General features: G+C 39.7%; 1 protein-coding gene across 1 annotated transcript; it reads left to right on the forward strand.

Moving 5' to 3' along the window:
• Window positions 1-8,064: 8,064 nt before the first annotated feature.
• Window positions 8,065-26,960, forward strand: LOC128852020 (BPI fold-containing family C protein-like). Its single transcript, XM_054065326.1, is given in 15 exon segments — window positions 8,065-8,224; window positions 10,484-10,595; window positions 12,670-12,798; window positions 16,323-16,478; window positions 17,186-17,249; window positions 17,330-17,390; window positions 18,897-18,988; window positions 20,386-20,559; window positions 21,462-21,515; window positions 22,389-22,559; window positions 23,191-23,258; window positions 24,667-24,709; window positions 25,711-25,777; window positions 26,271-26,347; window positions 26,883-26,960. Coding segments are annotated over 15 exon segments (1,506 nt in total).
• Window positions 26,961-27,661: the final 701 nt, after the last annotated feature.

Raw genomic sequence — 27,661 nt, forward strand, 5'->3', positions numbered from 1 at the left:
CCTGCCACGCTCTGGGCTGGCCCGCCCCGCCCCGCCAGGCAGCGAACGATGATTGGCCGCTCGGCGGCTGTGATGCAACAAGTTGTTACTATTGCAGGAAGTGAACTGTTTTGACTTAATCTAAAGTAGAGTTTCGTTCATCTAGGTACTAACTAAACTAGACTGTTGGAACGGGTCCAGAGAAGGGCTACAAAGATGATGAGAGGACTGGAGCACCTCCCATGCGAGGACAGGCTGAGAGAGTTGGAGTTGTTCAGACTGGAGAATGCTCCAGGGAGACCTTATAGCGACCTTCCAGTACCTGAAAGGGGCTACAGGAAAGCTGAGGAGGGACTGTTCACAAAGCCTTGTAGTGATAGGACGAGGGGAAATGGGTATAAACTGGAGAGGGGCAGGTTTAGACTAGGCATGAGGAAGAATTTCTTCACCATGAGAGTAGTGAGGCACTGGCACAGGTTGCCCAGGGAAGCTGTGGGTACCCCATCCCTGGAGGTATTCAAGGTCTTGTTGGATGGGGCCTTGGGCAGCCTGATCTAGTGGGAGGTGTCCCTGCCCATGGCAGGGGGGGGGGTGGAACTAGGTGATTTTTAAGGTCCCTTCCAACCCAATTTATTCTATGATTCTGTGATTCTATAATACTAAGTAACTGAGCTTTTTGAAAGCTAGGCAGGATGTCCTTCTGATAGCACGCTTTGTTATAGTGTGTTCTTTTTGCGATAGAGTGTTTCCAGATGCTGTTAGGTTTTGTGTTCCCTGTGATCTTTGCTGAACAGACTTGTCTCCTGCCTGTGGAATATCTCTCCTATCTCAAATGCAAGGCCAGGCAGAGAGCTGGAGCCAGCTCCACATTGACAAGAGATTTGACTGTTGTGAAGTTCATAATAACATTAAAATTAGCCATTGGAAAATAATAGAATATGCATAAGATTTCTGGGAAAACTTATACACACGTGTGTATGTGGGAAATCTGTTCTGTCCCCAGCTCTTGTCTTGCTGCACACAACTGACGGAGATCACTCCCTCGTGTTGGCCAGGTCTGATAAAGGGTGCTTGCTTGCTAAAACTCCAAAACAAATCTTAGAGAGTTTATTTGCCGGCATTTTCTGTATCACATGCACCACAAGGAGTTCCACCCACCTACTCCCCCACTCCACCACTCCTGGACTTGGCACTTGGTGGCCGTGACTCCCGTTCGCCTCCACTACTGAGGTTGCTTTGTTGCTGTTGTTTAGCAATGGCTTATCCCTCTCAGTGGTTCATCCTCGCTGTGCCTGAAAGGGGGTAAGCCACTGATGAGAGAGATCCCCACCATGTGGAGGGGTTTGAATGGGCCGCTTTCCCCTCTTCCCTCTGCCTCAGTGTAGTACTGGTTTAGATGTTACTCTAAACCCAGGAATGTCAAGGAAAGTGTGTTGCTCTCTGGCTGTTCAATTGTGTTGGCAAAGTTCATGGTAACAGGTGTTAGGGGAAGGGCTGGATGAGGATGCCATCCTCAAGAGGGTTAATTTTATAAGAGAATATGTTTTTCTTAAGGCAAAGAGACTACTGAAATGGAAAAATATTACTCATTAAACAGTGGAAGAGCCGATGCTCCTGCAAACGAGCTTGGTGTTGCATACTGGGCCCTCCGCTGCAAACTACAAGTGATTTCTGGAAAAGCCTGCTGCACCTTTTGCCACTGCCTCGGTTTGAGAAGTGCTTATGCAGTCATCATCAAACGAGGCCACCTCCTGGACAAATCCAGAAGAGAAGAGCAGGTTTCAACAATAGAGGGGTGTGACAGGGGAAGTGGCAAAGGCAGGGACAATGACAGTAGAAAAGAGAACACGTGAAGAGGTATCAAGAGCACCACACCTGTCAGAAGCTGCTTTCTTCTCTCTTGAGGAGGGTTGAATCCAAAGTGAGTCATGATGCTGCCTCAACATGATCATCATTTTCCATTGGCCATGGATGTCCTGCTCTGTTTTGTCCTTCAGTGTTGTTCATTTCCCGCACACCTCCTGTGTTCCTACTAGCTCCAGGGCAGCTTAGTCTGCTCTCTTTAGGAATGGTGGAGGAGGCTTCCTCAGTATGAGAAATGTTCATGGCTCAGCTGTGATGTTTCAGTAGCTTGTGCAAGCTAAAGTAATTGTGTGAAATAAAATGGTTTGGTTTCTTAGGAATTATTAGATAACCAGCTACACCTGTTACAAGTGAGCATTTCTACTGGCATTCTGCTAATTTTTCCTTTGAATTTTATGAGTCATGCCTCGATGTAAGGTTTAGACACATTCTCCACACAGCAGTAAGTATTAAACAAAAAACCCTCGTTGGACTTGATGATCTTAAACTTCTTTTCCAACCTAAATGATTCTGTGATTCTGTGAAACAATCACAATGAAAGGCTAAAATGTGTTCCTCAGCTTTCAAGTTTGTCTGCAAATTTCAAATGACCCAAAAAAGCCGTCATGTTTTTTTCCCTGCATAGATCTTTCTAAAAGGGCTGTGTTTTTGGTTTGTTTTTTTTTTTGATGAGTACTATTTTTTTCCTCCAACATTTTCATTTTATCTCAGCATGTAGGCAGGAGACTTCCAGTGGCCATGTATGAAGTTGACCTCAGGCTGGGAAGGGAATCATGTGAAAATAGAACAGGAAGCATGTGTGCTTATGAGCTTGAAGAAATGTCCGTATACAGAAGAGTTCTGACTTTCAGCATAGTTCACCCTTTGTCAGAAATGGTGATTCCTTAAACAAGTCTAATTCATTAAAATAGTATACAGTATTGTAACAAAAGAGAGCTCTGTATCAGTAGCTCATGTCATTGTTAAAGACAATGTGGTTCTCAACTCAGAGTACTTTATTGAGGGTTTTTCTCCCCCATATGGTCAGTGGGTTCTATGAGCCATAGAACTTATTCCACTGAAGAAATAAAACCCTATTGGTAGCCCTACTGGTTTCTCTCAAGAAATTTGAAACTTAATATAGCTGTAGTCCTGTTGACCTGCAGTCAACTTCCCATGGCAGAGGAGAAGTATAAAAAGTAAAGGTCTCTTAGGTTCAGTTACATACCTCATGGAATACTTTTTTTTTTCCTGAAAGCTGGGCATAGTAATAAAGCTGTGAGACAGTGGAACTTTTCCATTGTTTTTCTTTCTGTATTTGCCACTACAAAGACTATTTTATAATATGTATAAATAAATACGTATGTGTATGTATTAACCCTTATGATACTAACGTTCTGAATGACTTGAGGTCACACTGAGAGATGTGAGATATGGTGGAATGAGGAGGATGAGGATAAATAAATATGTATGTGTGTGTATTAACCCTTATGATACCAATATTTTCAATGACTAGGGTCGCACTGAAACATGTGAGAGATGGTGGAATGAGGAGAAGGGTATGAAGGCTGCAGTATTGTCAGGAGATTGTGAAAGTCTAAAGTACCATTTTAAGTGTGCTGGTGGGTGAGGAGATTCAAATCAAAGGCAGTGGAAAGAACCTCCTGACTTCTTGCAGCTTGATGGTGGTCAACTTTACTCCCAAAAGGTCTTTTAAAGCCCTTTCATGATAGTACCCTATAGCTATCCATAGATGGCCCTTTAGCAGTATCTGAAGTTGGATCAGGTGGCTCTTAACTTCTCTGTTTCTGATTAAATTTTTGGTGATATGGAGCAAAGGACTTTTCCGTGGGATTTCTGGGGTTTGACAGATTGCATCAGACCTTTTCGGCTACCACCATATTTTCTTAGACTTACATTTCTTTACAGTATTGAATTGCTGAGAGCTGTGTTCAGAGCAAGTCTTTGAAGTGGTACATCAAAGACAGAGTTTGATATCTTTGCTTTAGCAGACCGAAGTCATATTTATCTGTGTAGTAAAAAGAGACTCCATGCATGGAAGAAAATTCTCTGAGGAAGATTTACTATGTCTTATGATGAACCAAAGGTGTCAGGTTTTTCTTAGTATCATAGTATAGTAAGGGTTGGAAGGGACCTTAAAGATCATCTAGTTCCAACCCCCTTGCCGTGGGCAGAGACAATTTTTTTTATTTTTTCACACACACGGAAGATCAACCAAGGTCTTAGTGGCATTGCTGCATCCACCTTCAAGGAATTTATGGTGACTAATTATAGGACTGCAATTTATGTGAAACCGGAGTAGGATCTATATAGGTTGAGGGAGTGCCTCATCCTAGTGTCATCTCCAGTTAGCAAAGTAACTGAATGGTTGTACATGAGATTAATGAATGAGCCAAAGAACAGGAAGAAAAGCAGAAAAGAAACCTTAGAACAGATCTAATAAGATTATGAGCTCGATTCTCAATCTGGGCAGATTGCAGACAAGTAGTACCTGTTGCATTCCTGTTCAAGGTCTCAGTATTCCTTATTCTTGTCCTGTCTCTTGGGGACCAACTTAAGAGCACTGTTACAGTTCTTAGCTGTGAGGGCAGTGTGCAGTGCAGAGCTAGAATATCATGCTAAATGGACACTGGTAAAAATGAAACTAGTAGTCCTGGCTGAGATGCTATGATAGAACAGTTACAGAGGTCAGCAACGTGAACTCAGTGGATCCAAACAATAGAAAGTGTTCATTTTCCATCAGCTCATCAGGCAACTGCCTTCCAACATAATTATCCATTGTTAACAGATTCTTTGTAAGCATTGCAGCTATGATATTTATTTTCCAGCCTAGAACAGATTAATAGTTCTCTGGCAACTCTGCTCCAAGGCTTTGAGAGGCTTTATGAAGGGTATCAGTAGGCAACCCACACTCGGGAAAAGCTGTGCTAACACAGCTGCTTTACAAAGCCTCCATAAGAGTGTGTATAGAGGTGAGTGGTGTGCGCCAGACCTACTCACAAATATAACTTGTGGGGGCAGGGGTGCCCATTGCCTCCTGTGGACACTGTCTGAAGATTTCATTGAGCTAGGTCACGTGCTTCCTCATGAGTTGGGAAGTGGGTAGCATGGCTTTCCACACTGAATGGAGGAAACCATGAACAGGAACTTACTGGATTTTTTATTTTTCCATGAGTATTTCTGGTGGTGATGGAGACATGATCAACTGCTTCTATGTCATTTAGCAAATTCCTATCTATATCGTTGGCTGGTTTCTTTAAGCATTCCTGCCAATATATCTCTCCTATCAACTGGATCAATTTTGTATTCATTTTCCCTGAAAGGTGATTTTCCGTATGATGTATATTGGTGTATAGGAGGGGTTAAAATCTTGGCACTATTGAGTCCTTTTTGATTAGACATTGCTGACAGAAAGCCTACCTGTTCTTGAGCATGCTGCAGAGTAACTAGAAACTATGGAACAAGGGAGAAACTGAAAACTCCAGTCCAAGATCTGTGTTGACAGCAGAGATATTTGTGAAACCAAGGTGCTCTTTCTGGACTTCAGGTTGGGTAGACACTATATTTGCTATCACATTTGAGAACTGTTTGTCTTGTGTTTCTTAACTGTTGAGGTTTCTTTTCTGAATTTTTGCAAGTGAAAGAAATTCCTCTGTGGGCTGCAAGTAGAGAGTTTTGTGCAGGACCAAGGCAAGACAAAGACAAAATTCTTTTTCAGAGCTGTTCTGTTCTGTTTCAGAGGTTGGTCGGTTTAAGATAGTGTGTTTTTATGGCTGTGTTAAACCTGTAGAAGACAATTATAGTGACTTTTTTCTTTTTTTCGCCAGATGCTTTCTTAGTTGTCAGGCAGATTTTAGCTGTAATCTTTATTGCAAGTTTTATTGAAAGTTTTTGCAGACTCTTCACAAAGGAAACACCAAATGTGGTATTTACAGACTAGTAAGTAAAGTACTTCATTAGGGTAAGACAAGTACACAGACTGAAACAAAGGAGTTTTTCATCATTTTCCTCTACTTTAACTTTCTTGAATACACTATCTCTGAGAAGACAAAAGATTTAAGAGAATTACTTATTTCATGTTCAGTTACTGAAGATAAAAATCAGAGCAATTTGTCTACCATCTATTGTTATCAACAATGCAATTGGCAGCACTGATTTAGATTATCAAGCAGCTGACAATTTCTATCTCCTTAGCTCTGCCTGTTTCAGCCATTTGACTAACCTTGTACAGTCAGTCCTAGCATCTGACAGAGGCATAGGGCTTTGATAAAACCATCAGCCTTGTTGGTTCGAGAAATCAATATGAAATGATACCATCTTTTACTGCCATAGCAGTTCTGTTGTTGGTTGTGCTTTCAGCTGCTCGCTTGGCATACTTTTAAGATACAAACAAGAAAATATTACCTGCAAAGCATGGTAGTGACTCAGATTGTTGTTGTCCGTTCCTCAAGGGGAATGAAATTCAATGAGAATGAGGTACCTCACCTCCATCAATGCTTTTAGCAGTCCTGCTAGATAAATATCTAGAAAATATCCTGGTATTTTAATGATCAAAAAAATCCATCTTTCTGATTTTACATTGATTTTTAAATGACCCTTACTAATCAGGATAGAAAGTGGCATGTTTGCAGGAAGAGCTAGGACATTTTTTGGAAGAAGTTTAGAATTGAGACACTAACTGGCTGTTCTGCATAATATAGTATTGCTACCTTAAAGTAATTATTTATTTTGAGTTGCTTAAAATAGAGAAAACTAAAAAGGTGTAAGGACTAGAGATGGCACAACTAATTAAAAAGGGGATTTTCAAAATTTGTCAGAATGTGGAATATGTTTTCAACATATTTTTTCCCTGAAACCACCTTTCCTTGCATGTATGTTGGTGGTAACTTTGTAAGGATTCCTCTGACAACATATATTAGGGCAATATTGATATCGCTTTTTGTCTGTTTTATTGTTCAGTAAACCGCTGAAAAGCAGTATTTTACAAGGTACTGGGTAGATCTTGGATTTGCAAATGTTTAGAATCTTTAAGTCCGACACAGAATTAAGACTACCAAAGGGTGGTGGGTTTGAGGGGTTTTTTTTGGTGGAGGGGAGGTTTTGGGTTGTTTTTTTGTTAGACGCATTAACATGTTTTCTGGCAGATTATGGAATAAAATGTCTAAGACGATATGGTACTTTTTAGAAATCCAGGAATGACCTTATAGGGTGGAATACCTATGAAAGCAGCAAGACCATTTTGCTACTTATTAATTAGCAGGTACCTACCATAGGCAGATACCACGATCACAGTCAGTTATGTTAGAAAAGCATGTGCCACTCCCCTCAATAGTAAGGCAGAGTAAAGTTACCGTAGGTCCCTAATAAATATTTCCTAATGCAGCTTCTTCCTGAGAAGACTTGAAGATGACTTCAGATGTTATTTCTAGGAAACTGAGCAGTGCCTGTCATTGGTAGTGAAAATTAGGATGAATGCGAGATTTTTTTAACAAAGAAACCTTACTTTTGTACCAGTGAAGTGTAACAGAAAGAAATAGTTTGTCACAGCTTTTGTGAAGCTCCATTGTGTGGTTATGTCACACCAGACAGTGGCTTCTAGTCTCACTTTGCACTCAGAGACACCATACTGCAGGCTTATGCCAGGGCACACATGGTCTATTCTTGTGTGATCACCCTGTATTTTTCACATTCGCTTTGAATTTACCCTTTCATTCATTTCTCATGTGACCTGATTTAGTCAATCTCATTTATCAGCATTTGGATTAAGTCAGAGGTTTGTGTGTAACAGGGAGGCAAGCTTTATGGGGAGACCTATTTTTATTTATTAGATCGGATGGTTTAGTTGAAAAACTTTTGGACTCACATATCCTAGGGGGTATGCATACAAAAATGGTGGTTTTCTATAGGAGGACAGACCTGTTCCTCCATGGCTGGGATTGCTCTGTCATGTTCACTCTGTAGGAGGTAGGACAGATGATAAAATACACCAACCAAGACATGGGTATGAAGAAAGCACAGAGTGGTGGAGCAAAAGCGTTCATTCTCGCCAACAGCCAATGCCTCTTGAAGTGCTGTCTAAGTAATTAGAAATCTATGTCTGCTCCTACACTGACTGCTTCATACAGTAAAATCATTGGCTAAACCTCTTTTGATTATCTACCCTTATCTGAGTTTCAGTGAGAGGAGTGATGGATACAGATTTTTGCAACTCTTGGTATGCATATGATTCTGTTTGCATCATAAATGTCATTAACAGGTGCCCGTGACAAAGGTGAGAAGATGCTAAAGACATGGTATTGTTTTCTGCTGTGTTGCCTGTCCTTGCAGCTTGAGGCTAATCCTGGTCTTAAAGTGAGGATTACTCAGAAGGGGCTGGACTATGGTATGTCTGACATTGCCAGAAGTTATTTGATCATAAATACTCTGCATAGGATATAGCTCCCTAATAAAGGTGCAATGTAGAGACAAGCTCCTTAAATATTGAAATAGAATAAATTCCTTTTGTCACTTCACACAAGGAACACCCTTTGTCTTTTCTCTCATTTATTTCCTTCCTTTTTGTACACCCCAGGGGTGAATTTATGCTTGCATTGGTGATTGCATTCGCCTGCAGTCCAACAGTGCTTCTACTACATTCTTCATATCAATCAACTTGTTTAGAAGCAGAATGAGATGTTCATGTAATTGCTGCTTTTTTTGAAGTGTCAAAAACCTGATTGAAAGTGCAATATTTATTTGAAGACAGTAAGATATAATTGGGAAAAAAGCTTACAATTTTGGAACAGCCATATAGCTGCACATCTTTCCTCTCATTGCACCATTTGGTGTGAGATAGCATCAGTGTTCTTTCAAAGAAATCTAGTACCTCTCTGCTATAATTCTGCCCTTTAACAGAATTTCCATGATACATTTTCCTTACTCTTTCTATTCATGTTAATTTTCACTGTCTCTTACCTAAGTCTGACTCCATGAGTGTTGAGGGCATGCAGTATAATGTCAATTGTTTTCTGAATTAATATTAATAATAAAGGTTAACAAGGCACAAATTCAACAAAGGCTGGGTCATGCTAAGGATTAATCGTCATTTATGTACTGAACATGCTGACAGGTAAACAATGGACTTGTGAGATGAAAAGTAGAAGCTCAGGGTTAATGCCTTCAAGATGAAAGCAAGGATCAGGTCCACTTATTTCTCTGTATAAGCATTGTTTTAAAGGCTTTTGAGGAGTTGAGAAGTGCAGGGCAAACATCAGTCACTCAAAACAGAACTGATCTCCAAATCTTTTTATGACACACAAGAGAAATTGCCCCTAGGGATCTCTCACAGCTTTAGAAATGAGAATTCTGTCAAGTATTTCTTAGTGTGAGCCCAGCAGTTTTGGTGACATTCAGCATGGACTTCAAGGGTTGAACAAACAAACTAAGTTTGTACACCACCTGTCATGGCTTTTCCCGTAATAAGAAATTTGAAGGCTAAGGCAATAGATCCTGTCGGCGAGCTCCTTGCCTGCTGCAAGAACCTTAAGAGAAATTCCACATGGAATCATTGGCTGCCTTCACTGACAGATATGAGAGCTTTAAGTTATTTCAGTCAGAGATTGTATTTTGCTTTGGAGGCAGGAATTCCCAGGGAATCATAACTTACTTCTCCTTCATAACAGATGCATTTTATGAAAAGGTATTCCAATGTTGAGTTATCATTTGTTTCAATTCTTTGGGTTTTTTTTTAATACACTGAAGTCTGGGGGAGAAAAAGAAAGAAAAGGCCTTACATATTCAGCAGCTGTGAGGCCAAAAGCTAAATAAAATCATGCTAAAAATAACTGAAAGCAGGACATCATTCAGTATTAAATTTTTAGTAGTGTTCTCATCAAAGATAAGTGAAAAGAAGGAAGACACAAAAATTTGGGATTTGAAGATGTTCTGTTTGTTGATGATAGTCTTTGTATGTTACCAGTGCACAAGTAACATTGAAGCATTCAAGAAAGTAGGGATTCCTTAAAACAAGGAGAGAAGGTAAGCATATAAATCAGAGATCTGCAGCGTGCTATAATGCTTAAGGTGCAGTGGCAAAACTTACGTATTCTGAAGAGAAATGAGAAGAAAACATTTAAAAGGATTGGTTTTAAACCTCAAACATCTTCTTTACACAAGCAGCAATACAGATAGCTCTGTATACCAGCACTTCAGATGCATATATTGCACTTTTTTCATAAGTAAACACTACGGATAGAAGTCATCTTGTCACTTCTTAACTGCCTTTTTCATTCAACAGGTATGAGACAAGCTCAGGTAAAGGTGACGACCAAGTCTTTCCCAAGGCTGTCCACATTGTGAGTGAAGTAAAGGAAGTATAAGATTTCAGAAACCTGACAACAGTTCTACAATATAAAATACAACTCAGGGACAAGATGTTCCTAACAGATGTTCTTCATTTTGCGTTGAATGATTTGTGTGTGAGGCTAACAGAAGTTATGAGTAGGTGTATAAATAGTTGGAAGGAGGTCTAGGTGAGGATCATAGATCAGAGTGTTTCAAGAACCACGTTAAAAGAGATGATTAAATTATTTGGCAATTATCTGGACCTTTGGATGCCTGAATCCAGTCTGCAAGGCATATGCTTTCTTCTGTTCCCTTACAGGCAGGAAGATTGGCATGGAGCTCCTGAAGGAAGCAGTCTTGAAAGAGACTTTCCCAAGCTGGAGTGGGCAGGAGAGATTCTTGATTGCTAAGGTCAACTATGTCATTTCAAGGTACGTAAAGGAAATACATTTTGCAGTTTTAGGATGAAACATCTTATTATGCCATTTTTTTTTCACTGCAAAATTTTGGTGGTTCATCTAACTCTGCTCCCACTGCCCAGACACTAATTTGATTTTTTTAAGTGCTTCCTTCTACCACACTCATGGATGAGCTTTAGTAAGCTTCTGAAGGAGCACCTTGGCTGATTTTTAGTTGGTTTGTATTAGTTTGGGGCAAGACGTGTGTAAGTATGGCTATGACACAGCAGGGGAAATGGGTGGGACAGAGGGTAGAATTGGTGTTATTAACAGCCTGCTACTATGAAAGACCTGTAGAAGTGGAAATTATTTGTTCGTGTTTGATGAGAAAAAGCCAAGAAAGGGATAAGATGAAAATGTGTGCAGGGAGACAGTATGTCTGGGCTGGTGTGGCAGCAAGATGACTTTTACAGAATCTTTTTTGATAGATTTACAATGGTGAAACAGCATTTTGATTGAGTAGGGCTTGACACCTATTTCCTGCTGAGGAAAATCATGGTACCAGGTGCAGCCAGTAGAAAAACAGTTTTGTAGCATTTCCTACAGTTTCTCCAAATAAGGAGAATAATGTAAAAGCAAGTTTTTCTACAGCCTTTCACCCCAACTTCCAGTAGGCTATAAACAGAAAAACAGAGATTTCTGGTCTTGTAATATTACTATCAAGGCAAGCTGTGCTGTTCAGTAGCATTTTACTTCCTTTTCTTTACAGATTACCCAGAGCAAGAAGTATCAGTCTTGGAGAATTCATGTACTTTCTGCTGGATAGGTTCTGCAACCTTTATCTATACCCAGACCTTTCCTAATAGCCTGCTTTCTGGCAGGCTTCATTGTGTTATATCATCCTTGCAAAGTTACACATTTGCACATCTGAGAGACTTGTATTTGGACAGTCTGAAGAAGAGACTGTGGGGGTGGCAGTGCATGTGTCTTATTGCATGTGTTCCTCTGTCTGCTGGGTAGTGATTATAGAGAATATGGGGCCAGATTCTTACTGGAGATAAACAGTAAAAGGATCATGGGCAAGAGACGTGTTACATCAAGAAGAGTTCCAAGTAGAGGCTAGGGGAAAATGCTAGGCAGCACCAGAACAAGGGCCCAAAAGACTCTTCATCCTTGTAGGTCTTCAGAACTGAAGTGGGCAGGACTCCTGAATTGGCCCAGCTTTGAGCAGGGGCTTGAACCAGAAAATCTGCTATGGTCCCATTCCAACCTAAATTATTTTATGATCTTCAAAAGTCCAATTCATTCTCCCAACAATAGTTCTTGAAATTGGCTATCTTCCCAGTAGGTAATCTGATTTTCAGTCACTGCAAACAAGATTACTAAAGGCAGCCTTACTGCTGCCCAAGATGTTATTGGAAAGTTATGGTCATTTTAACTAAAAGTAGCCAGTGCCTTCTGCGCCAGAGGAGGTAGATGAAAGGCAGTGTTTCAGAGATCTCTACCAGATATCAGAAAACAATGAGGAATGTGTACTACATGATAAGATTAAAGCTGATATCTTTACAATGTTCAGCTTAATTCAGCACACCCATTTTCAAGACAATATCCTTGTGTATCAGAAACATGGTTTTGCAGGGAGATCTTCAAGTAAGATTTTGTTTAGAAAAATGGATCCTCTCCAGAGCCCTTCGTTGTGGCAAGTAACGGGATAGAGAATGGGGAAAGATGAACTTTGATGTTCTTCAGCAAAGGCTAGCATTCAGACTACATGGATTTATTTGTAGATGTAGCGTCTGGGTTTAGCACAGACTTATTTTCGCTAGCAAGCACATTTCACTTTAATGAGTTTGGTTTTCTCCTAAGGGGAGGTCTTTGTTTTGGTCAGACTTCCTTTTTAACCTGGGCAGGTATCAAATTTTTTTTTTTTTCCAAGGATGTTACTAAATGTAATGGTACAGGTGTCTTTCTTTCCTAAAATATGCAAGGGTAAGTTATTTCTAAGAAATTCTTTTGCTGAAGCATAGACTTTGCCTTCTGTAGTGGAAGGAGGTTTTTTTTACTTCTTTGACACGCAGTCTAATATCCCCATTTCTGTGTTTTATAGGATCAGAATTAATGCTGTAGATTTCCCAGAAACCTCTGCTTCCTTTATTCCTAGCACTGGCATTAGTCTATCAGTGGCACGTGCTTCTGCTACAATCAGTGCAGACTGGAGGATGAACACTTGGCTTCTGTAAGTATTGTACAGTGCGATGCAGGTGCGGGGGACTGCTCTAGGAGAAGGATTGCAAATTAAATTCAGAAAACTAGATGGTAATTATTATTTTTCAGTTCAAATATGCTTCATCATTTAACGACAACCTGTTTGAATGAAATTCTTAAGAAGGAAACATCCCCTGCCAACTAAAGTGGGTTTTTGTTAGTTTGGTTTTTTTGGTTTTTTTAAATATTCTACCCCACAGATTGTCTCTTTGGAAAGTATCAGGTCCGACATCTGTTAGCATGCTCAGTTTCTCCAGACCATATATTACATGATATTATATGAATATTCAGTATCACAGAGTTTGCAATGGCCACATTTGTTACTTTTGTTGTACAGTATAACTGTAATGTTGACCCTATAGCTGATTATCTGTTTGCTGGTACAGTGTACGAGGTCTGACACAAAAAAATAGAGGCTAATTCTATAGCTCAGAAAGCAAGAGTGTGAGGGGAAAGTTGAAGAGATGGTTATAGAACATGTTCTAACCTGTCACAGTGAGACAAGGCTCAACTCAATCACATCACTCAGTACAAATGGGCATGTGTTCAAATATAGACATTTTCTTAACCTCAGTCAGAAAATGTCAGTGTGCAAGAGTGAACAGTGAGTTAACATCAAGACAACGTGCCAGTCCATGACACTTTGCCTGTGAAGCAGTTTTCAGTTTATGACAATAGCACCGTGCCTGAGCACCCACCCCTTTCACCAGATCCCTGCAATTTCTGCCTCTTTCTACCACAAAGATCAAATCAATCGGTGCTCAAAGGAACTCGTTTTTTTTGTCAGTAGAAGATGTGAAAGCAGAAACAAGGCAGATCCTCAACATCCTTCCAGAAAATGATCAGCAAAATTGCTTTGAACATTCACAGCACTATAAGCAGCTGTGTGTCAGCTTAGAAGGGAACTGTTCTGAAGGTGATTGTAGTTGAATTGCTTAATTTGTTAAATAAAGAGAGTTACAGACACAGACTCGGGGTTTTGTGTCAGTTGTGTATATCATCTTCCAAAGTGCTTCTATTAAAGGAAGGGCACTGCCACGACACGAAACATTCAGAACCTCAGAAAACTCCAGAATTCAGGTCATTATGGAAAACTGATTTAGCTTCACAAGCCTGTGCGGTATTAGATTTGCGTTAATGACGTGAGTGCATACTGATTTTTCCACTTTTTTATCTCAGCATTTTTGCTATAGAATTTTGATATAATATTCTAGATTTTCTTGGGGCCGGGGGTGAGGGCTAAAACTTCTGGGATATCAGAAAAGTTTGCAAGGTGCTAATCTCTACAGTTTGGGTTAATAGAGTAACTATTAACAGCAATAGGCATTTCTGTATTTGTAAGCAAGATGGATGACCAGGCTGCAAGTTTCACAGCATGTCCTAATTTCAAAGGAGCACAGACATGCAGTTCTGCATTCAGCCTCGGTACTCGTGGCTGGAAACTGCTGTCACTGTGCCCCCAACCTGTCTGTTGTTCCTTCTGTCATACCAGTATTGTGAGGAAAAGAATATTGCGTTCAGCAGGGCGAATCAACTGTTCTCAAACATGAAGCCACCTCTCCCTCTTGCTGAAAGATAAAGACCTGAGTATAATCTAGAGAGAACCCAGGTGTATAAAACTCCAAAGGCTTCACAGATAGAAAAGGAAGCAGTGAGAAGGTATGCAGGGTTTAGTGGAACAGCTTGTGGGGAAGGTGGTCAAAGCCAGCTTTGGTGGAGTTTAGGGGGTGAAGCGTTCTTTTCTTGCCTTTTTGAGGGGCAGAAGGAACAAATCTGTGCTGTTTTGTTTGATGTGATGTTTTGTGAATGGCTGTAGGTTTAGACAGATCCAGAATAAGTGCTACTCTTCATGCCCTCTGTTCTCTAGTTCTACATGTTGCTTTCAGCATAGCAGACTAAGAGGGACCAGCTAAAAATGAGCTTTCCAAGGGAGACCATTGACAACCCACGCCTCCTGGACTGTTTCCAGGGTCAGTAAGATCGGTCTTATTGCACCTTTTTAGTTGTGATAGTATTATCCCTGCATTTCCAGCTCTTACTGTAGCCCTCCTGTCCACTGTGTTCCAGAGAACTATGGAAGTCATAAAATCTCGTGGTGGGCCCTTTGCTCCTGGAGGCCTGGAGCTGAGACTTTGCCATAGTGATTCAGGATTCCTCCTGAAGAAGAGCAGATATAAGGATGCAGAAACAGAGGACCTAAGTAGTTGGGATTCTCCCATCTCCCAAGTGTCCTGAAAAGGTGGGAGAAGGGCTGAGATCCTTTTGCAGTTGTCCCTGTCACTGAAGTATGGGTAAACCTTTGTTGGAAGGATTTCTGGAAATTATTTTCTCCATCTTCTGGCTCAAAGCAGAGCAGTCACCAGACTACATCAGGTCAGCTGTCCAGAGGTGGTGTTTAGCCAAGGATGGTGATGCCACAACCTCTCCAAGTAACCTGTGCCAATGCTGCACAACCCTCCTTGGGAAAATGTTTTTCTTAATGACTTATGGGATGGGAGTTTGCTTAAGGACTGGAAAATGAGGATCCGAAGAGTGTTGCTTCCTCCAGATAAGCACTTAATGCATATATATGGAATGAAAGGTCGGGTTGAAAGTGGTAGTGGTGTGGGACTCTGTGACTGGCAGTCTATGGTTTGAGGTTGGGTTGGGTTAGGAGTAATCTTTTGGGATTACAACCTCTTTCCCCAGGATATTTGCTTAGCCTGAAACGTAGAGAGGAAAGCTGAGAGACTCATGATTTGAGCTTCATAGTGGGCTGGGCTCTTGCTCTGTAATGTGGTGCAGCCACTGTACTAATGTCTGGGAAAAGAAAATCTGAGTAATCAAGATGAAGGGGTGAAAAGAGATGCTTTCAGTGCCAGTTCTGTTATGGTAAATTAGTTTTTTATAAGGCTATTCTAAAATCCATTCAGCAGTATCCTGCTTGGTTAGTCTATAGCTTCCTAATGATAGTCCTAGGACCTAAATTTGCTGGAATTTAGGTATAAAGATATTTTTGTTGGGGCCTTAGAAGGGATTTTTACAGAAAGGAGACAGAATGAATGGATTTGAGGCAGAACAAAGAATGGAAGAATGTATACATTTTAAAGGGTTACTGAAAATGCTTACAGAAAAGAGCAAAGTGGAACAATTGCAAAGTTGAGAACCACTGGGTTATATACTGGCTTCTGCTACTGCAGTCCCAGAGGCCTCCAGGGTGATCTGTCAGGAAGGACTGGAATGTCTTGTGTTGCTGTAGAATTGTCACATTTTTGCAAACTTGTCAAAACCTGCACAACATTGAAGAATTCATGTCCTGGAAACTCATGTGTATAATCTGGTTTTGAATACCATGCATGTCCCTAATCTATTTTAATCCCTAGAAAACGCATTCTTCATTTTGGATGACAAAAGCAAAAGGTCATTTCAAATTTGATTTACAGATAGTTTCTTAAATTGTTCTCTTAAAACAGATGTTTCCTTGACTGAGTTTGTTTTTTTTTTCCCTCTGAGCAGCAAAGACCAAGGAAGAATGACTGTGTACATCTCAGGACTGTTTGTTGAACTTATCTTCAAAGTGTCAAGGGATAGCACAGGCCACTTGTCTGTGTTGCTACACAACTGCCAGCTGCGCATTAGTAGTGTGAAAGTCAAGTTAAATGGAGGATCAGGGTATGTACAGTAGGTTTTCTAATTACTGTGTGGGAAGCAGCAGGGTTTGTTGCGTAAGGGCCACTGTTCAAATTTTGACCTTAGGGACCCAGTTAGAGGATGCAACTAACTATTGAGGGCTATGAAAACAGATTTTTAAAGGTCTGTTTTCAAAACCAGGCTTCTTTGCTGAGTTTGAGAAATGTAGTTAATCTATGCTTCATTGTGCATGTGCCTACAAATGGGCTGACTAAATGTACTGCATATGAAAAACATGCCTTTCACCATATTAAAGAGTACAAGATTGCAAATGGAGGCTTGCAGGCATAAAAGTGATCTAGACTGATTACACCTTTTGACAAGCTGACCTACAATTACAGAATAAATTTTTTTTAAAGGCATTATGAAACAATGCTTGTAGTTCTTGTCATCTTGATTTCTAGAAAACTTTTTTGTCTTACTCAAAGACAAAATGTGGCTAATTGAGTATTGTTTATTAACATAAACATTCACTACCTTGCAGATTGCCTTCTAAATAGCTCTTTTGAGACTGAGAACCCCTGGCATTTGTCTGAGACTCACAAATTAATAAAAACAGTCGACTGCATAGTCTAGCAATATCACTGTCATCACATCTCATTAATAAAAAGTACTTCGACTCCCAGACTGCCATATTTTATATTTCAATCTACTGTAAAAAGTCATTGTGCTCATTTCCTTTCCTCCAGCTGGATCTACACCTTTCTATCTGGTTATCTCGAGAAGCCCATTCACAGCAAATTGGATAAAAATGTAAGTTTATGAAGATGGTTTCAGCTAGCTGAGTTGAAATACAGCCCTTACATTACTGACTTGTCTCTCTTTTCATATAGCTATGCCTAAAAATCAATTACAAAATCCAAATGATGGAGGCACAGCTAAGAAAGCATGAGGGTGAGTTGTTGATCAAAGCTTTTTATTAAGTAGTTTGCGTAGTAGTCAAATTCTACCTTTTTTTATTAGATGCCAAACCGTTCCTGTGTTCACAGTTCAAAAAAAAGTGAAGGAAGGAAAATACAGCCATTGTTCTGTATGTTAACCTATTCCAGAGTCCACTCTAGAAATCTCTTGTGTGCATCTTATATATATTATATAGATTTCTTCTGTGTCCACAGCCCGTCACCCATAATTTTTAGTCTGTTGTAGCTGACATGTGCTGTTTTCTTAGATTTTTTAAATGAATATTTTCATGCTGATCATTTATGCTTTTGGTACTATGAAAACCTGAGTTAGCAGTAATCCAGTACAGAGCTAGCAAACACCACTGTAAGGTCTCATAAATTTAGGATATCTTGTTCTGAACTTGAGTCCAGTGAGATAACAAGATGCTGCAGAAAGACAGAGTCACACTATGCATGCTTCTCTCCACACCAGTAATAATTCCTGTGTCACTCTTGCAGAGCCATGAAGATGAGTAGATATCTGTGTCCAAAAAGCATATATACGTGCTTTTCACTTCTATAATAAATCCCACAGCTGGTTTATATGAGGGGTTTTTTTGCAATTTGTTGTTGTTGTTTTCCAAGACTAAGGATATTTGTGGTTTTCACCAATTCAAATTAATTTAATTCACCTAAGTCATATAATTGAGGTCAGAGAGTTTGTTCCCACTCTTCACTTTGCATTGTGAATATTTCTATTATCTGCTCTGTTGTTCAGAAGCAGAGTAACTAGACTTTATTTTTTTCCTGAAATGGCCTATACCTGCCACATGCCAAGCAGTGGCAAATGCTACTGATAATAATCATCAAGAACATTTTCTTATGAAGCACACTTTAGGCTCAAGGGCACTCCAGGTTGTGCTGTCATACTGAAGAGTTCATAATATCTGTGTGATTTCATCATTTCTCTTTAAACCCATCTGATTTTTATACAGTATGGACAGACCTCACAGGCCAATAAAAAATAACAATTAGGCCATAGTTGTGATTGCCTTTCAGAAAAAGTCCTCAGTCATATTGTCTGATAAAGCGCGCTCTATTGTTGTGAACAAACATCCCTTGTCTTCAACACTGATATGCATACAAAGGTGCTAATGTCGTCTTCCAAAGTATTCAGTAGTATTTACCAGTATTTCACTAATCCATATAGGAGAGTTTAGTTCTCTTGTGCAAACACATAATGAAAATAGGAGACACTGCTCTAGATACTCCTTCTTTCACTGCACAGGATAGATTTCTGAGGAGTGTATTCAGTTGTGGACAGGAGAATAAGGCCTAAACCAGGAGAAATTGGTGGCTTTCCAGAGGGAGTACTCTTACTTTTATAACAAGGGGTGCAGTATTTCCTTCTCCCACCGTTCTTCTTCTTCAGATTCATCTTTTCTACGACTAAACAATAACTGCTTGTGATGTGGTTTTATAATAACAGCTGTTTTGTTTTTGTCCATGATTCTTCTAGTTGTAAGACAGATTGATGCCTTTACACAAATAGACTATTCCCTAGTTAGTACTCCAGCAGTCTTCAATTCACACATGAACTTGGATTTGAAGGTAATTTGTCTTTAATATCATGTGCTTTCTAAGACTTTTCTGATTATCTTTTGTGTTGATTCGTTTTCTTTCAATGTTTAGAAAAGCAGTAAGACATTTGGGCATTTTGGTCAAGAGCTATTTTAGAAACCAGATGTAATTGATAATTTATTAAAGCAACTACATTTGTAGTTACCAAAGCTATTATTTAGAAGTAAATTATTTCAGGGTTGAAACCCTGCAGAGGCAATTTATAAGCAGCATAAAATCGTTCTTTAGGTACACAGCTTTTCCACCGTTACTTTGTCTTCACTAGTGATATGTAATCCATGATGGCTACCAATGTGATTGCAATCCAAAGCATTTGTTTTGTCATGACTCAGCAGACTGTGTATGTACAAGTCACACCCAAAAAAAAGACTACTCACAGACAGTCCTTGAGCACCACACAGCAGTTCCTTTCTTATCTGTTTCTCACCTTTGTTGGCAAGAGATATTTAAGCAACGCCCAGCTTTTCCAGCAGCTTCAACAGTCTTTGTAATTCAGAGCATCCTTATGGCTCTCAGAAATAACTTCAGTTAAGAAAGATGTGCTAGAGCCATGGTTGAAACTCTCCGTCTTAGTTATTTTGTTCAAGGAACTTTTACCACCTACAAAAAGCACTCTGCAAGCAGGATAGCTTGCAGATACTTAGCTTGAAAGTACTAATTATTTATCAGCTACTATAGGTATCTAGAACTTACAGGCTAAGTGTTAACATGCTGGTACCCCAATGGGATACCAGATAAGTCTTTATAAGTTACTAATCAGTTAAGGAAGTTACTAGTCTTCAGTACTCCTTGGAACCAGCTGATTCTTAGTAGTCATGGGTTGCCATCTTCCAACTCTCAACTTTTTTCTTAGGGTTTTATACCTTCCCGTGCCAGTATTTTTCCTGTTGAATCTTTTATCTGCTAACCATTAGAGTGTCAGTAATTACACTACTTCCTGTTTGTTCTCATTTTTCTTGTCTTACGTGGCCTGAGCTCACATACCTTCTCATATTTTAAGAATTATTTTCTTAGTCAAGGTCCCCCACCTGTGCAGCACCCAAACTAGGTCTTGAAGAGAAAGAAAACTGTGGTCCAGAGGACTTTTTTCTGTGTCTCACAGCTGCAGCTCAGAATATTCACTTGAATGCTCAAATTCGAACTTTGAAAGGATGGAGGCCAGATTTTCACTGTGATTCCTGTATTTTTCCAAAAGAGTGTGAATTTGCTGATTTTCAGGGCATATCACAAACTTATTTGCTTACTTCAGGTTTTCTTTAATGTCAGTCTTCTGATTAAGAAGAATTCTATCTGTTCATCCAGTGCTAATGCATTTTGACAGACGCAAATGTTTACAACTAGAAATACTCAATAATCACTCTTTGCAGGGCACAATCTATCCTGTAGGAAATCACACAGACCCTCCCTTTGTACCAGCTCCATTTGTTCTCCCGAGTGAGGTTGATTCCATGCTATACGTGGGCATCTCCAGTTATTTTCTTAAGTCTGCTTCACTGGCTTACTACAGAGCAGGAGCTTTCAACATTACCATCTCCAAAGAGGTGAGTGTAATTTGCATGTAATAGTATTACAAATAGCAGTGTGGATAGCAAAGGAGACTAACACATTGTATTTGCCATTTCATCCAGATTTTAGTTGTACTTCTGCCACTTGTTGGTAGGATCCACCTAAGGATATACCTAAGTCTGAACTTTTTGGCAGCTCTAGGCAAGGAATGACAGATACAAACATCGCAGAGTTGTTTAGTAAGGAGTGGCATAAAGAACTGAAAAAAGCTTTTCTCTGCATAGATTCCACATAGGAAAGGGAAGGGCATGAAAGGAAAAAGTGTATGGAAGCCATACTATACTGCGTGGAGGCCCTCAACAAATATATTGGCTGTGCTAAGAGATAGAGTAAACCCGCAGATTTAACAGTGCAGCAAAATGAGGGAAGAAGCAGGTACAGGGAAACTAAGGTTTCAGTTGTGGGTGAACACACAAAACTTCTCTTAGAAATGCTGTTTCCATACTGGAATTAGTCAGAATTTCCAGAAGGTTTTGCTAAGTGGAACAGTGCTAAGAGGATCTTTATAAAAGTTGGTGACACAACTGACACCGACAAATATCATCACAGTGGTCAGCAGCAGAAGGGCAAATGAGATTTTTGAGTCTTGCCAGATTCATCTTAGAAAGTCCCAAAGGTAGGAAGTAAGCACAATGCCACATCTGTTCTTTCAAAGAATAATGCTTGTTCACCGGTACGTGCTTCCCAAACATGTCTATGAGAAAGCTGTGTCTTTTCTGTCTCACGCAGCACTCTGGGTTCCCTAGGACTTATTCTGGGGCAAGGAAATACTAAATCAAAACATGTATTATCTAAAGCTAAAGTAAAGAGGATATGTTTTTTTCACCATGAAAACTTCATTTTCAAGTATGATCAAATTTATTTCATTTGTTTACAGATTGCTACTACTTTTAACCTAAATACCAGTTTATTCAAATATTTTGCTCCTGAGGTGAGTACTTTTACTTGTACAGTCCTTTAAAGAAAGCTAAAGAGCTAATGTTTCTTACGGATATTATTTGTGTCATTTGCAAAAACTTGGAGGAGACAAGGAAACTGGGCTGGTTTATGATTAGTGCAAGATCCAAACATATATATCTACCCATCATAACATTATGGTCTTCCTAACTATATCACACTACTCTTTAGCTGTTCTCTGTGCTGGATTTGCTCTCAGTCTCTGAAACAGTTCTCTATGCAAAGATACTTGATTTGATACTATTAGAGATTAAATACAATCAGAAGTAATAGCCATGATTATATCATAAATGTGATGCAAGAAATTAAGATACTATGAGATGCTTTACAAATCCCTAAGATGACAACATATACTATAAAATTATGAAATTTGGAATCTGTGGCATTGCAAACTGAAGGTTTGTCCTCTGCGAGTTTCTCTGTTTTTCAAAAGATGACTGGCTCTTTTGGAAGACTGCCTCTTTTGCAAGCTCTTTGTATTGTTGGGGTTTGGGTTTTCTTTTTACTGGGATCACTCATTTTCCTCATTTCTTAAACATGCAGTGCTAATCGCCTCCTCTTGAAATACATTTTTAAGGAACAACCTTTAAATTTTTTCTCTATATATGTTCAACATTAATGGGTCTAAAGCTTCATCATTTTTTTTATAGTCCCTGAAACTCAGAGTATATGCACTGTTGATTTCATCATTTCAGTCAGTATAGTTAAAATGGAGTACTCCTACTATGGGTTAATTAACAAAGGCGTTGGAATACAGCACCTGGTTATGATGCACCCACAGAAGCTGTGTCTTAAGAAAAGCTTAACTCTGCACTTGATGTTTTTTTTTCTCTTTCAAATTCCACAGATCGCTCTGAGATACAAAACAGCATGCCCGGTGCTGCTGAAGCTCATGGCTACATCACCACCTGAGGTCATTTTAGATACGGACAGATGCATCCTACAGATCACTGGCTATGTAGAAGTGTTTGCTGTTCTGCCAAATTCAACCCCCCAGTACATCTTTACCGGGAATCTAGTAAGTAACATGAGCTAGAAGGTAACATTCAGTGCTGGGGCTGAACAAATTGCATGGTAATCTCCCAGATCCTTTGAGAATCATAAGGATCAGCATAAAATAGCATATACTGGTCTGCCACAAATATGCAACAAAACAGTATGCATTTTACAGGGAGAAAATATGCACCACATATTACAGAATTTAATAAGCAGGTGCAGATAGCTACTTAATGAAAGCCCTTTTTTCCACTAAGGAGGTTGAGTGATTATTCAAAAGTAAATTGTAATGTATAAAAACGTGATTATCCAATGCTCAGTATTCCTAACTTCTTTGTTATAAAATAGTTCAGTGTGTCCCCAGACGTCTTTTCATTAAGTTGAAAGTGAACTGATTGTGTCAGCCATGCAAGGATTTAAATGATCCTGATGATAAGGGGGCAATCAAGGCAGTATTGTCACTTCGCTCATGCAATCTCAGTTGCTGGCAGAAAGTGGCAAATTCACAAATTATTTCACTATCTACATGTGTTGAGCAAATCAAAAGTTTAGACATTGTGTTTCCAATCACAAAATCGATTGCATTCGTGTCTGTATCTAAAAGAGTATCTGTATATACAGTCACAGAAGAATGTTGTTTTTTTTCCCTGCAGACAGCCAGTACCAGCGCCAGTTTGACAATAACCAAACAGAAGTTGATTATCTCAGTACTTCTGAAGAGGTAACCAAGGAAAATTCAGAAAGCAACGTTAATGATCCCAATATTAGGGCACAACAGAACTTCATTTTGTCACCCTGACAGTGCTTGTTTCACCGTGAGAAAAAGAAAGGCAGTTGCTTTCTTTCCCATAGGGGCTCTAAGATACTTTTGACTGGTTGGTCTAAATCTTGCAGATGAAATATAATAATATTGTGAGACAACCATGTCTCTTGTCCAATATGATACCACCTGTTTCTGTAGGTTAAATGCCTTCTCAGATGACAGTGTACAATTTATTGGTTATCTTAAATGCATCTGTTTCAGTCTGTGCTGGTGTTGGAGAATGAAGTTCAGTAGTTTATTCAAAATCCTCTGAATGTTCATTCCATGCCATGTCTGAGCCTCATATACAGAACTGCCAGAGTGCAAACACTGCGCTGGACCACTGTAACTAGTTCTCTGACTTCACACAAGAAGAAGGGAAAAGTGAGACTACCTAGCATGTACTGCAGCAGTAGACACCATGCCATCAAACAAATGAGACTACAAAGGTGTCTGTAGTTTGAAGCAGAGCTCTGAGTTTTTTAGATTTTTCTTCTATCTTGCTAGTTTTGTGGTTACCTGCAGTTACAGGTGTTCTCAGCTGTTTTACAATGCATTTTATTCACACTTCAAGCTGACCTGGGTTTAGAGACCCCATCTCCCTAAATGCACCAGGTGGGTAGAAGCAAGTAGCCCACATCGCTGTTTCTTTTTGTTAGTGTTGTACTCCAAGTTGGGGCAGAATTCCAGAATACATGATATTTTTTAACCTATTACATTTTCATTAAAGAAAAAAAGTGAGCATATTTTTCTTTCATTTGGTCACTAGACCTTTTTAACAACAAAAGAGGACTTGGAATGATCAGACGCTGTCAGTATAAGTAATGGGGCCACTCACTTAGAGCTTTTGACTAAAAATGTGTTCTTCTGTTCTTTAAAATATTGTTTTTCCCCAAGATTATATTTGCAGTGATCTAAGGATGCATTACAGGCATCCCTGAAAAAAAAATTAAGAAATCATAATGGTTAGGAATGGTTTTGAGTTTATTTAAAACATAATGAACATTTGAGGAATGTGTAGTTCAGCCATTGCAGAAAAAGGCAATTCCAGAAAAAAAAATATTTCCCAAGTCTTACAGTCACAGCGGGGGCCTATACGTGACTCTAGGAGGAGATTCCTACCAGGATATCAACGATCCTAGAACTCACTTGTAGTGGTGCCAGTTTTGATTAAAATCTGATGGGATTCAAAGAGTCTGTGGCAAAGTTAAATGTGTGAATTGGCATGAAATCAGTATGAAATTCCACAAATTAATATTCAATTAATGTGCATAACTTCTGCCTTCTCCTTTCTAGTGAATCCTTATCTTTTACTTCTTTTCCTCAGGTTCCAGTTCTCCCTGATGCACTCCACTTTTGGCTCCTCTGAGGCAAGTTGATGGTTTCAGTGCCTAGGAAAGGTAGCTGAGCCCTTCAGAGATAAAAGAAATAAAACTTAGCTTGTTGCTGGACAATTCTTGGACTGTTTTGGGGATATCATCTGCCACTGCTCTTTCTGCTTTGAAATAGTATATTCTCTGCTTTTATTTTTCTTTCTAGTAAGAGGAAATACCTCTTGGAGTGTTTTTTTTTTTCTAATTCTCATCAGAGACTTCAAATGTTATAGAGTTTTTGTAGTGTAACATAAATTGAAACAAAGATGAATATCTGCTTATTATTGTTGATTTTGCCGACTTCTGTATCCAGCAGCACAAAGGCAGGCATTGGGCTAGCAGCTCTTCTAGCTGTTTCTGATTGCTAGCCTGAGTTCACAGCTGGATTTAGTAGGCATAGCAGTTGGAGTGAATACAAAGTCAGGCTTAAGCTCAGCTTCAGGAATTATCTAGGATCACTTCAACCAAATATCATAAAAAGGGGAGTCAAAAATAGGGAATAAATGAAACATGATGTCACTGCTTAGATCATTCACTGTAGATTGAGAAATAATCAGTGCAGCTCTGCAGCAGCTCAGCCCAACCTACATCTTTAAGTGAAGGGAGGAGGACGCTAATCATAGTGACCTAAGACAAAGCACCAGGACAGGGCAGTTCTTGCCACCTAGAGAACAGTTCACTTCCGAGAACTGAGCTGTGACAGGTGAAATGGGATTGAACAGATTTCTTTCCTAAAGTTAAGTTTAAACCCAAATAATTAACATGCGGGGGGGGGGGGGGGGAGAAGATACTGCAAGAAAAAGTGGACACCTCTTAACCACATATATTTTTCCTTGTTCATCTGCAAGAAAAGATCTTTTTTACCTGAGATTTTTTCTGCCAAGCTCTGTTCTGATCTTTCTATATGTCACTCCAGTTCTAACCCTCCATCTGCCCCCTCAGGCTGCTATCCCATGGGCATCAGGCAATAATCACCAAATGTGTTTTCTCCCTCACAGCAGATATCACCAGCAGAGAATTTTCTGTCTTACACTTTACAGAATGTAATCATCCCTGTAATTAACGGTAAGTGTTGTGGCCAGTTCATGGGCATATTTGGTGGGAAAGCAAGACTGAAACAGTCAGTGCCTGGCTTTAAAGACTGTTTTATGGGAGGTTGGTTTTCTGTCCATTTGGCTACACCTCGATAGGTCTACTCTGTGCTGGTCCCTCAGCCACCTGGATAAGGGGCTGGGACAGAGCAAGTCTTGGTTCCCTTCCAGACACTGGGCTTGGGTTTCACTTTCACTGGCTGTAGCATGGCCAGAGCTGACATGCTTGATTCTTGTCCTGACACAGTCAAGCCATGACCAGAGAATGGCCCAGTCTGGGGAAGTGCAGAAGCATGCATGCATCCTGAGGCTTAGGGGAAGCATCTCTAACTTTACCACCTCCCTCTGCCTTTGTGCTTCATCTCTTTTTACAGGCAGGACAAAGTAGAAAACCAGCTTGAGAAAGATGCTTCTGAAGTGTATTTTATTATTATATTCAAATATATTTCTATTTATCCTTTCGAAAGCTAAACTAGGAAAAGGATTTCCTCTTCCTAACTTGGCTCACACTACCTTGATGGGACCTAGAATAAAAATTAATCAGGTGAGAAGCCAAATTTCTTGTTAAAGAATATTGGGGGTTTTTTCATGCCTGCACATTTGTGTGTTTTCCTGTGTTGGGTAAATCTAAATGTTGCTAATAGTAAAGCTTTAACTACAGACTAGATATAAAATCCAAACTTTGGATCAAAAATGAGTCCCCACCCCTGGCAGCTGTAGGTTACAAAGGGTCCACTACCCTTTGGGATATGCCAGCGTGTGGAAACCACAAGGACAGCTTTGCTGTCCCCACCAGCTTCAGAGCATTGAGTGCGTGAGTCCTCGCTATTCTGACTGTTCTCTAGGTAGACTCCAAGGCAACCTGACTGTCTCTGTGGTAGTTGCTACTCAGCCTTTTGGTGGGTTGTATTTAAATCAAAACCCATTCCTACCCCGAAGTTAAATAAATCTCAGGAGGCATAAAGTTCTCATCTCCTGCCCTGCTGGGGGGGCTTACTATGGGATCTGCTTCCAGATTACTGACCCTGAATATGTCCACCTGAAATTTAAGGTAATTTTACATGTTCTTCTTTCCTCAGGGTCATCTGGTGATTTCCACTGATGTTCTCTACAAACATGAGGAAAAGGAAGATGAGGAACTTAACAGTCACTCCTAATGTCCTTTTACTTTTAAACAATAATAAGAGAAAAATTCAGTCTTACTTCTGTTGGCTTGTAGGGAGTAGTTTCTATAACATTAGAAGCATGACTTTTTCTCACTATTTTTAATGTTTTAGTAAAAATTCTTAATCACTTTTCACAAACTGAATCCGTTGTTTTTTATAATACAGGGACTGTAGCTGACAGTGTTATTAATGCTTTAGAAAATTTGTTGCAGCATGAGAAGGAGTGACTCGTTCTCCTCACTGGAATTGTAGACACCACATCTTATTCACTTTAGGAACCAGTTCTTGCATCATTCTGTTTACCTCCTCCACTGTTAGCAAAACTTTGTGTGTGGTGTGAGACCTTATTCTTTGTAAGAATTTCACAGTTTGTCCCTTTGTAACTGGACACCAAGAGTGGGAATAGATTTAAAATCCAATCAATTATCATAAAATTATAGAATCATATCATCTAGTCCAGGCCCTGGCTCAAAACAGGACTAATGAGATCAAATTGCTGAGGGCTGTGCCCAGTGAAGTCTTGAACCTCTGCAAGGATGCAGGTTCCACAACCTCTCCAGGCAACCTGTTTCACTATTTAACTATCTTCAAAGTAAAATTGTTTTCCTCATGTCTAATCAGTATTTCCCATGTTCCAACTTGTTCTGTTGCCTTTTGTCCTATTACCACACATTTCCAAGAAGAGTCTGGCT

The sequence above is a fragment of the Cuculus canorus genome, chromosome 1, assembly GCF_017976375.1.
Source record: "Cuculus canorus isolate bCucCan1 chromosome 1, bCucCan1.pri, whole genome shotgun sequence".
Taxonomy (NCBI): domain Eukaryota; kingdom Metazoa; phylum Chordata; class Aves; order Cuculiformes; family Cuculidae; genus Cuculus; species Cuculus canorus.